General features: G+C 46.2%; 2 protein-coding genes across 2 annotated transcripts; one reads left to right on the top strand and one right to left on the bottom strand.

Moving 5' to 3' along the window:
- Positions 1 to 103: 103 nt before the first annotated feature.
- LOC6497533 lies at positions 104 to 1,022 on the bottom strand. Its single transcript, XM_014906236.2, has 2 exons — positions 611 to 1,022; positions 104 to 544 (listed from the first exon to the last, which is right to left on the bottom strand). The coding sequence occupies exons 1-2, from the start codon at positions 782 to 784 to the stop codon at positions 170 to 172; spliced, it is 549 nt and encodes a 182-aa protein (XP_014761722.1). The 5' UTR covers positions 785 to 1,022; the 3' UTR covers positions 104 to 169.
- Positions 1,023 to 1,796: 774 nt separating this feature from the next.
- On the top strand, positions 1,797 to 12,297 carry LOC6498013 (tyrosine-protein kinase Dnt). Its single transcript, XM_001961855.4, has 4 exons — positions 1,797 to 2,313; positions 9,987 to 11,154; positions 11,323 to 11,619; positions 11,692 to 12,297. Exons 1-4 carry the CDS (start codon positions 2,133 to 2,135, stop codon positions 11,801 to 11,803), a joined length of 1,758 nt encoding a protein of 585 aa, XP_001961891.2. The 5' UTR covers positions 1,797 to 2,132; the 3' UTR covers positions 11,804 to 12,297.
- Positions 12,298 to 13,792: the final 1,495 nt, after the last annotated feature.

Raw genomic sequence — 13,792 nt, 5'->3', positions numbered from 1 at the left:
CCGCTATCAAAACGCTGATAGCTCAACAAAGATTATTTTATTTTATTATCTTTTACCTATACAGGATCAGTTGTTATCATCGATAGTTAAAATTAAAATAGAATTAAAAGAACTTATGAATAAATATTTATTTAAAGCTTTTATAATGCGGCTTTCTTTTGAAGTCTAGTCAGTGCATAACCGACCTGGACTCAGTGTCATTGAGCGACTGCTCGCAGATGTCCACGGCCCGCGTGAAGCAGGACTCGCTGCTCATGACCAGTTCCCCCAGCTTGAGGGTCAGGATGAGGCAGTTGCGACCCATTTGGGGAGTGGGCTCGTCGGGCGCCCAGTTCGAGTAGTTCATCGCCCGAGCCCGTCCAAAGTAGTTCCAGTAGAAGCGATTGTCCCCCGGCCAGCGGTGGCCGGCGCTCCAGAACTGAGATCCGTCCGGATAGTCCATTTCGTAGAGGTACTGGGCCAGGAACCGCATCTCCTCCTCGCTGTCCAGGCACACCCGCGACGTGCGCTTGTCCTGGTAGCAGAAGTTGTGGAATGATGTGTGCTGCGGGGTTTTCACAAAAATAATATATATTTGGATATTTATCTCTCGGATATTCCAGTGACTCACCAGAGGCTCTTCATCGGCAACTAAATAGCAATAGTTCTCCCGGACCCTCTCGTAGGGAATCTTGCAGCGCATTCCCAGGGCAGGATGTGCCAGGATGAGCAAACATCCTGAAAATTCTAGAAAATATAGTAGGAGATCGGGATAATCTCTCTTCCGCGTGTGCCGATTCGACATTGCTGTGTTTTGAAACTGGCTACTGGTCGGGTTGTATTCCGTCTTATCGCCACGCTATCGCTGAATGCGGCCTTTGTTTTGGTTTCTTTCATTTTTATTTTTTAGCATTTTTATATAGTAATTCGCTGATAAGATCCGCTGAACTAGTTCAAGATCAACTTTGAAGATCATCGTACTATAAAGTGTTGAAAAGTAGGTTCTTATTCTAAAAAGTTTTCCATATTCTTTATTATAAGTATATGGCGGTACTATTTAAATAATCTTTTCGGTTTGTAGATTTTTAAACTATTTTAGATACTCTCATACATGTTAGTATGAGATAAACTTAGGTTCCACATCCATCCTGCTGCAAGACTTCCCCTTCTTCAAACTTTGTGGATCCCGAAAACTGTTATACAAACAAATTCTTGGTGCTATTTTTGTTTCAAGTTCTAGTTTCTAGTAATTACCACAAATTTATCACACATAAAATATTAAGCTTACAACTAAAACATATATTTATTTAATTTAAAAATTGTAAGAAAAATACTTAAACATTTTAATAAAATATTTACACCCCAGGGGAAACATTGCGCGCCATTTTTGAATTTGTATTCGAACATGTTGCAGGCGAACATGTGGTAGGTTTGAAGGGATTTGTTAAGGGATCGGTTTCCAGACGTTGTTTCGATTTTTGCTACGGGATTATCGTTAAAAATAATGTCATTATATATAAAACGTCTATCTGTTTATTTAATTTTCGCATAGTAAATTCTAATGGATGTTTAATCTTAAAAATAAAAGAAGATACAAGAAAGATGTATTGTTTAGTACAGTCAGTAACTAAGCTAAAATAAGATATTCATTCAAATAGACGAAATGCTTCACCTTATTACCACCATTTTGTTAATATATTTTATTCTAATATTAAATAGTAATAATTTTTTATTTTAATTTCGATTTTTCCCGTTTCTGGCAGCGCTCTGACGGCCTTGCCACACTCTCAATTCAAATTTAGACCACTGTTATCGATTTTTAGATCCAAAAACATTTGTGTGCTTCTTCTTGCTGGCTCTCTTTAAGTATATACCACTTCTCTTTTAAATTTTCGTGCGTGAGCAACCAGACGGCTGGAAAAGAATTAAATATAGTTTTTTGAAAAAATATCTGTGCGTGGACTAAATAAACAATGTATTAAGTGAAAACTGATTTGGCTAGTTATTCAAATGTTCTGAAATGTTTTAAGAAACGACGCCGCCGCACTCGCACATTTCGTTTCCCTTTTGTGCTGGTCGTTCGGGCAAGATTGTTTACGAATCGCTGTGTGTGATAGATGTGCGAAAAAATCGCGAAAATTAATCAACTCTAAATGGATCCCCCAACGAAATTCCATCAGACCAAAAGGAAAACATCCTCCCCACCAGATATGGGCCGGAAAGTGCTGTTGCTCTCGCTGCTGACGCTGGCGGCGCTGCTGCTGAGGTCAGGCAGCGGCGTCGAGGGGCATCTGAATGTTTTCCTGAATCCCGTGGAAGTGATGCGTCTGTTAGGTGAGTCTCCCTCCCCCCCTTTTTGGGGGTTTTGTTTTTCTTAAGAGAGTCCAAGAGTCCATAGACTCCCACTATAGGTCGCGCCCCTTTGTTATTGATTTCTCCCTCTCCCTCTCACTCCCTCTCTCTGCGCTTCCATGAAGCCGAAATAAAAACAAAAATGTCAAGCAATTATAACTGTGCTTTAAAATCATTCATAGGAGTATGACTTTCCCCAAAAAATTAACTTTTTGTTGGCTTTTTTGTTTGTTGTTGCTTAATTTAGATGCCCCCGCCCCCCTCTACCATCTTCCTCCTGCGCATGCCGCAGGTGTTGTTAAACAGTCGAACAAATAAACAAACACCCGCAACAAAAACGAAAACAACAACAGACGAAACAGAAACAGAACTAACTTTCGTTTGCTTCGTTAGGAAATTTTACGCTTCGTAAAAGGAACAAGGAGAATGGTGGATGGGGGGATAAGAGAAGAACCAGAGGAGCAGACTCGCAAAAAGAAACAAAAACAAAAGAAACAACATTAAATTTATTTCACTGCATGGGGAATATTTTTGAATATTTCTTGGAATCCAAATTCCAGAGCTCCCCAAAAAAACAAAAAAAAAAGGTGGAGAGAGGGAGCAAGAGGGCGGGCGGACATGCAAACGAGATGACAACGCAGAGGCGACAACAGAACAAAAACAACAAAAGGGAAAACGTGACTGCCAAGGAGCCAAAGGAAAGAAAGAGAGAGAGAGAGTTGGAAGGGAGCAGCATGGGGCCAACAGTGGGTGGGGTTTGAAATTTAGAGAGTAATATTTTCAGGTTATTTTATTTTAAAGAATTCTTTAAGAAATAATATAATTTTTAAGAAAAAATAATTCTAATTTTTTGATTTTTCGAATATTTGTATTCCACTTCCTGATCACCTGTTGCCCACTGTGCGGGCTCCTCCCTTTTTGGAGGTATTTTTGGCAGCCTTTGCCGCCTGCCAAGTCTGCTGCTAGTCTGCCCACTGTTGCTGCAGCTTTTGGCATGCAACATGCAACACGCTGCTTGTTAAATCGAAGTCTGCACTTTTTTTTTTTTTTTTTTTCTAACCATGTGTGTGGGAGCTGGCGGATGACGATGCGCATAATTTTGCGTATGCATTTCGGATTTGGGATTTCTTGGGGTTTTCGAGGGCGTTGCATCAAGTATGCAGAATATGCCAGGGCTGGAGCTGGAGGTGGAGAGTGTGGGGGCTGTGTGGCAACTATAGAAACCAGCAACCGGGTCGGGTAATTAAGACAAAGTTGAAAAGTTTCGCAGACGCGCGTAGGATATTCTTAAAAATGCAACTAAGGCCATAAAGAAAAGCTCCAATGCTTTGTAGCTCCTCCGGCTCGGCTCATAAATCAATTAGGTGGCATAATTTGCATTTGATTTGTGTGTTGCACTGCCAGGAGTTAGAGGCACGGCAAGCGGCTTAAATAAATTTCATTTGCATTTTGCACAGAATTTATAGCCCGCCGATGATCACACAGTTCCTTTATCATCCCAGCCAGTCCAACCTCAGGGGGTCCTCAGGCAGAAGTTCAATGCTGAATAGTTCTCTGGAAGGGTCAGAGTCTCATTCCCAAGAAGCAGCCAAATCTTTAACGACTTCTGGACTGCCGTGACACGCTCGCTACATTTTAAAAAGCCAGCAAGTGCGTTATTTAGATTTTATTTCAGGTCTTTAAGTCTTCTGATGGCTGATAGCTGACCAGTTTGTAAGTTTTATGGCAGTTTTTAGAGGCTTTGGTATGCCAGCGAGGTGGCTTCTTAAAGACTGTAATTAAAAAAGAAATAAGAAAGCCAAGAAAGCCAAGAAATCCAAGCCTCGGCACGATTTTCACACTCTGCCAGGGCCAGGAATGTGCTAAAAGATGGACTCGCCCCCTCCGAAATGATCGATTGGCAGTCGCTTAGAGCCTCAGAAGTGTTAGATCCACCACCTACCTGGCCGGCTGTTGTTTAGGCCAATTTAAATATTTCGCATATTTGCATGGGGAGTATCCGAAAGGCACATATTGATGGCTTTTGTTATTTGAAGTGAGCCGCGACTAAGCAGCTAAGCGGTTAGCGGCTAAGCGGCTTACACGGCCAACAACACGGCTACCAAAGTACGAGTGTATCTGAAAGATACACACACTGCCAGCTACCAGTGGCAACTTTTAGCACCTAACCGTCGCGTCGGGGTAACAAGGCAGCTTGTATCTCTCCACTCGCTTAGCTTGTTTTGTGAGCTTCTCCGGTTTATGGCTTGTTCTTGGCTGCCTTTTCGAGATCTTGCCGGCCGATAATTGTGGCAGGCAGAGAAGTCTTCCGAGAAGCCTTCCCCCCCTCTCTCTGTTAACGGTTCGGGCTCTAGCTCCTACCTGGCCGATAGGATCAGCGGGCATGATCTATTTTTTAATTGGTGTTTGGCAATTTATTGTTCAGCTGGACGAACCAGGCTCTCCTAGGAGCCTACTGGCCACCAAACATAATGAAGTGGCCATTAGCTAATGAAGCTGTCCCCCTCCTAGACGTGGAGGCCACTTTTTGCGGAACGATGTGCCAGCGCTAACAGCTCACCTGACAGATCGTAAAAAGTGCTATCTGGCCATAGGAGTTGACACAGTCTCAGTTTCAGATCCTATCTCCTCAATTAGCGACCGGGAAAGGGGGACAATAAACTCGAGATGCAGAGATCTTGATCCATCAAACTTTTATGGCTCATATATATCACACTCTTAATTTATTAATTGGGCCATAACTGACGTCTATAGTGTTCCGGTTTGAAGCTCTCTTCCCATGTAATATCTCATTTAAGCCATCGAAAATCGATCTCCCATGGATGGGGGATAATCAGGGCCCTTGTTCGATTATCCCTGGTTTCGTGAAATCTATTATCTATTTCGGCCTCACTTTATCACGTTGCCAGGCGATCTCTATCTGCTCCGTACGTGACTTATGAGATGGCCTTAGAGTTATTCGTGCTGGGGCATGAAGTTCAATATTCCGATTTTATTTTCAATCTATTTATAATGCGATCAGAGATCGGAGAGATCGGAGATCGTGCGGCTGGCCCCGAAGCGCTATCGATTTCAGATTGATGGCCACTTGTCGGGTCATAAAGTCGCCCCGAAAAGCAAACAAGTGTTGTGTTGGAGAGTGTCGCATTACACTGGCCATACTGCGATTTGATTAGCCGACTTCGGAAGGGAGTCAGTCTCTGGCCCCATTTGCATACCTAGTTTATGGATGCATGTGTCTGGCGGCTGTAAACCGCCATAAACTTGGCTAAGCCCGGGCTTATAGCCATTTCCATTACCAGCATACCAAACTATTGGCAAAAAATGCGGCATTTAAACAAATGAAAATCGCATAAACCGATTGGAGGCAATAAAGGCGACTGCCACAAATAAACGAGGCAGTCGGGGGGCAGTGGCTCGTCAAAGGCTTACTGACTGGGGACTGCGGTTATCACTGAGAGCTGACAACGCTGATAACCCCGCCGGGCCTTGCCACAAGCCTGGCACAGAGGTGAGGGGGGGCAGCCTGTCAATAATAAATATCATCCATTGTTTGCTCCACTCGGATCTGCTCTGCTCTGCTCCCTATACAATATACAAAATACACACATTGGAGCACAATATGCATATAGTATGGCGAAAAAAAGAGGAGAAATCATATGTACATTAAACAACAGGGGCTGTTCTTTCACTCTGAATGGCACTACACTGAGAGAAACACTTGAATATCTAGTCTAGAGACTATAAGCTCTAAAGAGTCAAGGGCTCTAGTAGCTACTAGCTCTCTAGTTTGCACATTTTTTAAGTACTATCCGACCTAAGTTTATAACTTTTTCTTCCACTGCCTGGTATTTCCATGTCACTGTGACATGTGGGCGCTGCGTTAAGGGGCGTGGCAGCTTTGGGGCAAGATGCAGATGCCGATGCAGTGCGTGCATCTGGTCTTTGTTGTCGCGGCCCGACTCGACTGTTTATTGAGTTGTTGCCTGTTTATTTGGGTTATGCGCTGTGGGAGTTTTCCGTTGCAGAAAGTTACATGGAAAGTATCGGCAGGGTGGCGCAAATAAGGCCCATTGGAGTAGAGTAGAGTAGAGTGCCCTGGAGTGGGAGTGGGAGTGGGTATGATGGGGAGTTGTTCAGGAGGAGAAACAAGCAGTTTGGCTTGTTTCGTGGAAACTAACTCGGATGTTGGGAGATGCATGTTCTGCTAACACGATTTACTTGACATTTCCACAATGGAATGGAGTTCGTGATGTGCTGCCAAAGTATTGGAATAGATGCGCCATCCGCCAGATACCAATCTCCGGAGATGCCATCGAAGTCAGAGATGTGTTTCAACTCTAATCTTGTTACTGCTGTTGAGTGTCATGGCATCTGCAACCTCTTGAAGTTCAATTATCTTCCAAAAACACCATCACACTTGACCCGCATCACAAATACCACCTCATCTCTCACCACTCCACAAAAAAACCGACAAAAAATAGCTGCCAAAAAATGAATAACGATTAAGGTTAATTACTATTGATTCTGGCCGTTACAACCAGCCGGCTGAAAGCCGTTTGGAAAACGTCAACTCTCCGCTTTTGAATGATTAATTCGAGCTGAAAAGGGAAACCCAAATCCCGGCGTTAACTGTGCCAAATTGTGGCCAGAGTTGGCACTGGTTTGGCCTAAAGAGATGGCTAATTCCACTGCTGCTGCTGCTGCCACAAAATTTGTTACAATCAAAAGCCGAAAACAAGAACGATGCGCCTAAGGCTGGCCAGAAAAAATAACAACCAGGAAGAAAATATTAAACAAAACAGAAGTAGCATCATTTATCATAACGACGTGAGGCAACTAAGAAGCGATTCACACAAAGATACAGATAGCAGGGTAGCAGGGACATGGCTCAGAAACATGTTAAATGTTGACATGTGGTGGGCGGCCCGTTTCGGGGGGGTGGTGCCCGGAGCTTGTAAGCGAGATTGTTGTGCGTGATAAGCCGAGTCAGTGGAGGCTGTGAGCTGGAGGCGGTTCCTGGCAGGCGCCGATCATTTGTTTTATTTATTTTTCGATTTGGCCGCAAACTGCACAAAGGCAAGTAGCTCCAAGACTTCCAGCCAATGCAGTCAAAGTGACATATTAGCCATTAGATGGGGTAAGCTTTCAGAGGGGTTGGGTCTCAGATATCTGCCCCTGGCTGCAGAAGTTCAATGCGGTTGTGGTGCTCTGGTACTGGCTCAACATCATTTATCATCTATTGCAATTTGGCCCGAGACTGAGACTGAGACTGAGATAAAAGACCCACAAGATACCCGAGAACGACCCCCTGGAAGAGGGTTGTCTTGTCCATCTGCTCCACGTACGAGACGACACTGTTTGCTCACCAAGATGGCCTGCAAGTCCCCGGCTGAGCCCCGGATATTTGTCAAGCGAGATAATGGCCAACGAAGCATACGAGTTTATTCAGAAATTGGACAGAAAATCGAAGGTGTTGCTGTTCTGCAAACTTTTCATAAATTACCCGTCATTGGGGGTTCATTAATAAGCATCAGTGATCCGTCTGCCAAAGCCTACCAATTTATTTCTTTCACAAACAAGTCCCTGCTCCTCCCTAGACCACTCCCAGGGCAACCAAAATAAAAGTTATGAGATGCCTCTGAGCCCAAGGCCTGACCCCAGTCGCTCTTTGAATGTCGAACTGGAACTGGAACTGGGGCTGGGAAAAATCAGCATAGGAAATCGGCACAGCGGAAAGCACTTCACGAATTGCAACGCTAATTACATGAAAATGGAAACCGAACCGAACTGCATACATTTTTTTTTTGTTCAACAGTTCAGTTTTTTGTTTCTCGTGTCCGAAAGTCTCCTCCAGTTGTTTGGCAGTTCTATTTGGTTGCCGCTCCTCCACCGGATTGCAGACTCTATACTCCATACTCCTGACTCCTCGGCGATGTAACAATGGTCACGACTGTGACTCTGAGCAGTAGCTAGCTATTAAAAAAGTTGCAAAAAAAAAGAAGTACTCGCTGCGACAGCGTCATGACTGCACGCTCCGAAAAATTCGACATACGATATGGGGACTTTCGACGCCACCGCCACAGCTCCAGCTTCACCTCCAGCTCCAGCCTCTGCCAGTGCCACATCTTTCCCATCGCGGGCACGCCCAGTAGAGAAGGAGTAGGCAGCCAGTTATGAAAATGGGGAATAATACCGAGCACAAAGAGGTTAAAAAAGTTCAAGTGCTGTCCCGCGCCGGGCACATGCAAGTGACATTTGCTCGTGACATGAGGTAGACGGCAGCGCATCCACTTCAAGAAGCTCTCTCCCTTAGCAATTTCATCCTGAAAGTCACACTGCAAAAAAACTCCATCTCTTACTCTATCCAAGAGACTGCGAGCAGTAGAAATGACTATTTTTTCTCACTATACGGTGTGTGTAGTCTCTCCCCGAAAATGCAATAAAGCGGCAACTTTCACATGAACCTTTGAACTTAGGGCCTTAAGAGTGTCGCCTCTTGGCCATATCCGGAGGGAAAAGGGTCAATGGAAGCGTGCCCGAGACGAGGAGTCTCTGCCACTCGACTGCCTCGTCTCCGGAGGAGAAATTGCATTACAGGACGCGTTGCATTTGATTAAGACATGAGCTCTATTTTTAGAGCGAGGCCGAGGAATGTTTCGTGGTGGCCACAACAACGCGGTGGCAGCCGCAGCAATGGCAACATGTTGCACATGGGAGAGGAAGTCAGAAGCGCCTGCTGGGCAAGCTACACTGCGGAAAAGTGGGGAGTGATGAGACTCGATGGCTGGCACAATTTATGCGCCATCCAGTTGAGCCATGGGCCTCCGTCTCCGTCGTCGTCTGGGGCGATGTCTGGGCCTCTGTCTGCCGGCAAGCTCGCTGATTTTTATTGTTATTGCCAGTTGTCACAGGAGGGCTTGCTGTCAGTACTCGTTGGGGTCTTGGCTCCTCTAACAGAACCAGAAAATGGGGTAATCCCAGGTAGACTTTGATGCACTTTGGGGGATCTGTGTGTGGTCCAGTTAGGAGGCCAGCAACCTACCTGCCTGCCTCATTATATCATTAGCATAAGACGTCATAACAAACGAAATGAGTTGACAATCGGGCCCAGACATCTGGGTCTGAGTCTCAGTCTGAGTTGGAAAAGAATAAATAAAAACCAAAAAGATGCTTCATTAACTCGAATCGGTTCGGGTCGAAACCGCAATCAGCCAGACAGACAGGCAATCGAAATGAAGGGAACAAATCTCGGACACGGCTTATTCTGTTTGTCTTTACCTTGTTCTCTGTTTTGCCAACCTCGACTGGCTGGAGTTCTCCCTAAATCCAGTTCGTGCTGTGTTTTCCGACCACCAGATGCAGATACAACAGATACAAAGATACAGATACAGATACAGAGATACAAGTGCAGATAAACTCGAAAATAGTTTCCAAGGAATCCCCTAAACTCGAGCGATCGCTCATGTTTATTTATACAAAAATATTGCCGGCGACCGTCTGTGGATCGGGTTGAGCAAACAAACCTCAAAATAAATCCACGGGAAGACCTCATTGCCGGTAGTGCGTTCTACAAGATTTGTTCTATCAACTAGCACAGGTGTAGGCTTGTTCAGAGATCTCTCTTCTAATACCTTTCATCCTTCTTCTTGCAGGCGTCTCCGCTGAGGTGTACTACGTCCGGGAGGGACACATCAACAACTACGCCCTGAACTTCATCGTCCCGGTTCCGGCCAATGTCCGGGACATCAGCTTCACGTGGCAGTCGCTGGCGGGCCGGGGCCTGCCCTACAGCATCAATGTGGTCAGCTCCGACCAGGAGGTGCTGCCCCGCCCGGCCATCAATGTGTCGCAGAGCGGCGAGATCCCCACCAGCATCCAGACCTGGTCCATCGCCCTCAAGTGCAGCGGCCTGAAGGCCGCCGAGGTGGACGTGACGGTCAGCCTGGAGGTGGTGCTGAACCGCTCCCTGAACAATGTCACCCACCTGGTGTTCCGGCGCAAGAAGATCTGCCTGGTGAGCGACGGCGACAGCGACGGTGATCCCGCGGAGGACATGGACGACCCCCAGTTGCTGGAGACCGTGATGATGCCGCCCACCGGGCTGATCACTCTGGTGGTGGGCGTTTCGGTGGCCATGGGATCGGTGTGCCTGCTCCTGATGATCGCCTACTGCGTCAGGGGAGCGGCCAACAAGAGGCAGCACCACCATGGCGGCCAACCCATGCGGACCTCGAGTTTCCAGCGGCTGAACACCCAACCACCCTGCCAGTCCTCGATGGGATCGGCAGCCTACATGACGCCCTCGGTCATAGCCCCGATACATGGATCATCCCTGCCCCGGAAGGTGCCCGTTTCCGTCGAGCAGCAGCACCCGGAGGAGCTGCATCGTCGCATCTCGGAGCTGACTGTGGAACGGTGCCGGGTGCGACTGTCCAGCCTGCTGCAGGAGGGCACCTTCGGCCGAGTCTATCGGGGCACCTACAACGATAACCAGGACGTCCTCGTGAAAACGGTGGCCCAGCACGCCAGCCAGATGCAGGTGCTCCTGCTGCTCCAGGAGGGCATGCTGCTGTACGGCGCCTCCCATCCCGGCATCCTCTCGGTGCTCGGCGTCTCCATCGAGGATCACACCACTCCGTTCGTCCTGTACCCCGCTCTGAACAACACCCGCAACCTGAAGCTCTTCCTGCTGGACCCGGCCTGCGCCCGCACGGTGACCACCATCCAGATCGTGATGATGGCCTCGCAGCTCTCGATGGCGCTGGACCACCTGCACAGCCACGGAGTGGTGCACAAGGACATAGCCACCAGAAACTGTGTGTAAGTAGCCTAGAGATTCTATTTTTAAATCTATTTCCAAGGAAATTAAGTTCCATTGTTTACATCACCTAGATTATTGAAATTTCTTAGCTGACCTCAGAAATTCTTTGGTGGAGAAATCAAAACATAAATATTTATTTATTCCGTGTCTTGTTTCCTCTCTTCCAGTATCGATGATCAGCTGCGGGTGAAGCTCTCGGATAGCTCCCTGTCCAGGGACCTCTTCCCCTCGGACTACAACTGCCTGGGAGACAGCGAGAATAGGCCCGTGAAGTGGATGTCGCTGGAGGCACTGCAGCACAAACAGTTCTCGGAGGCCAGCGACTCGTGGGCCTTCGGGGTGCTGATGTGGGAGCTGTGCACCTCCGCCAAGCAGCCCTACGCCGAGGTGGATCCCTTCGAGATGGAGCACTACCTGAAGGACGGCTACCGCCTGGCCCAGCCCTTCAACTGCCCCGACGAACTGTGAGTATTGAAAGTCAAAGAGATCTCAATATTTTGTACTAATTGTATAATTTTCTTGTCTTCTCGTTAAAGGTTTACGATTATGGCCTACTGCTGGGCCCTGCTACCTGGCGAGAGGCCGACCTTCGCCCAGCTGCAGTGCTGCCTCTCGGAGTTCTATTCCCAAATCACTCGCTATGTCTAGGACGATCGCGGGGGCTATCAGCTTTGGACTCCCTGGTTATACTAAAGTCCTGCAGCTGCTCTACTTTGTTATAACGATATTGCCAAATCGAACACATCACCTGTACATATAGTTTGCATTAATATTTCCCATTAAGCACCTATCTTTAAGCTTATTCTACTTACAAACACTCGACTCCTACCATAAATAGAATCATTTGCACAGATTTTCTCAATCCATCGCAACTAGTTGAAAATGAAAACCGAAAGCCGAAATCAAATATAGTGATATTTATCAATAGCAGTAGTTATACACACCTATCTATAGATCATATGGATAAGTTTTAACGAAAATATTTATGAAGCATATATGGTATACCAGTACATGTTGTATGTTTAGCATTTTGGACATTTTTTGGACCGTTTATACGAGAGATTAAAACATGATATACAAGTTTATACACACAAACACGTAAATATATACATATACATATATGCCAAAAACAATTCCAGAAATTACCAATTTGTTTTTATTCGATTTTATGGTTTGGGTTTTATAGCCGCCTTTTGAAGGGTTCTCTTTCCCAGCTCAAGTCACGCCCCAGGGCCTGTCCCTCTCGACTTTCCGGTGAAAATCGTCCAGGCAAATGAAGGAAATTTACGGCTTTCCCACTTGAGGAGGATACCCAAGAAAAGGGCCTGGTCTGGTAACAGAGTTACGTTCTCGCACACAAATTAGCCATAAATTTTAATTTTACATGACAATGTTTTGGGTTCAAGTGAGAAGAGCCCACCCGAAGGTAGGGATAACAGAAAGGAATTTTCACGAAGTACGTAGGCTTGCTGCAAACACGGAAGATGGATCAATTTTTTTTGGTCCTGCATCCTCGCCTCGCCCTCTTCGTTCGGTGGGTGTCCTTGGCAGCATAGATGAGCTGGAAATATATATCCTGGGAAATGTGTATTCCGCAAATAGCATGTGCTACACATGTCCTGCGTCCTTGCTATGGCCATTGTGTGTGTTCTCTGCGTGAATAGATGTGGATGTGGGTGTGGGTGTGGAAGCCATTGCCACAGAGACGACATATCGTAAATATTTTGACAGAATCGCCTTTTGCTTTCGCCTTGGCGTTTTTGCCATTGTGTTACCAGCATCAACTTCCTTTATCCTTAGCACCTGCCATCCAGCCGTATAGCACACAGGAATAGCAACAACAGTCCTTAGTACTAGTTGGCCCGTGGTAATCCTTGTGTTTGTGCGACTTGACCTGCTCCGTTTGCCATGGCATTTCTGGTTATAGCCTTAAGCGGCTTTAAACTTTCTGCCTGTTGCTCTTCCTTCTCTACTGCGCTGCGTGACTTGTTCTCCTTCTATATTATTGCTAATATGTAGTTTATATCCTTTAAGGAACAACAGGCCACTGGGGAACAGAAACCCGAAACGCAAACAGTTTGCTCAAGTGCATAGTTTGTTTATAGTTATTAGTTGATAATGTGGCATGTTGCGCCTGGGCGGGGCGTCCTGACAGGTGAAGACATTCTCATCGGAGTTAGGGTCCTTTACCTGGTCTATCATTACAAATACATACTGAATAAGGACTCTGAATGTGGGACAAATAGGATTAGTTTGATGATTTAATTGTGGACTTGTAAGCCCATACCATATAATATTAAATTTCACTTTTCGACTAGCTGACAACTTAATTTAAAGCCATTAGTGGTTATATCTTTAAAGGATCATTTCCGATCTCTGTCCACATTGAATTCTGCATTTCCTCCCGCTTGTAAACAATCCGCCCAGACGAGAGGCAAAAAATACAGAACACTGTCTTGCATTTCCGGCTTCTGGTCGGGCGCCATCGTCTGACAAGACCAGACCCAGAGATTTCCAGCTCACCACCTCCACCTCATCAGTGTACTTTCCGATGTACATTTTCCCGGGAAGCAACCGTTTCAACCGGCTGTGGGGGCCACCTCCATTTCCATTTCACATGGCCATGCGATTTCCATG

The sequence above is a fragment of the Drosophila ananassae genome, chromosome 3R, assembly GCF_017639315.1.
Source record: "Drosophila ananassae strain 14024-0371.13 chromosome 3R, ASM1763931v2, whole genome shotgun sequence".
Taxonomy (NCBI): domain Eukaryota; kingdom Metazoa; phylum Arthropoda; class Insecta; order Diptera; family Drosophilidae; genus Drosophila; species Drosophila ananassae.
Note: the sequence above shows the minus strand (reverse complement) of the source record. Positions and strands in the feature narration are given on the sequence as shown.

What these genes read in the sequence shown, in the direction of transcription:
- LOC6498013 (XM_001961855.4), top strand. Translation starts at nt 2,133, where the DNA reads ATGGATCCCCCAACGAAATTCCATCAGACCAAAAGGAAAACATCCTCC. An exon ending in GGAAGTGATGCGTCTGTTAG is followed by an intron (nt 2,314 to 9,986) that starts GTGAGTCTCCCT and finishes TTCTTCTTGCAG; the next exon opens with GCGTCTCCGCTGAGGTGTAC. An exon ending in ATAGCCACCAGAAACTGTGT is followed by an intron (nt 11,155 to 11,322) that starts GTAAGTAGCCTA and finishes CCTCTCTTCCAG; the next exon opens with TATCGATGATCAGCTGCGGG.
- LOC6497533 (XM_014906236.2), bottom strand. Translation starts at nt 784, where the DNA reads ATGTCGAATCGGCACACGCGGAAGAGAGATTATCCCGATCTCCTACTA. An exon ending in TTGCCGATGAAGAGCCTCTG is followed by an intron (nt 545 to 610) that starts GTGAGTCACTGG and finishes AAAACCCCGCAG; the next exon opens with CACACATCATTCCACAACTT.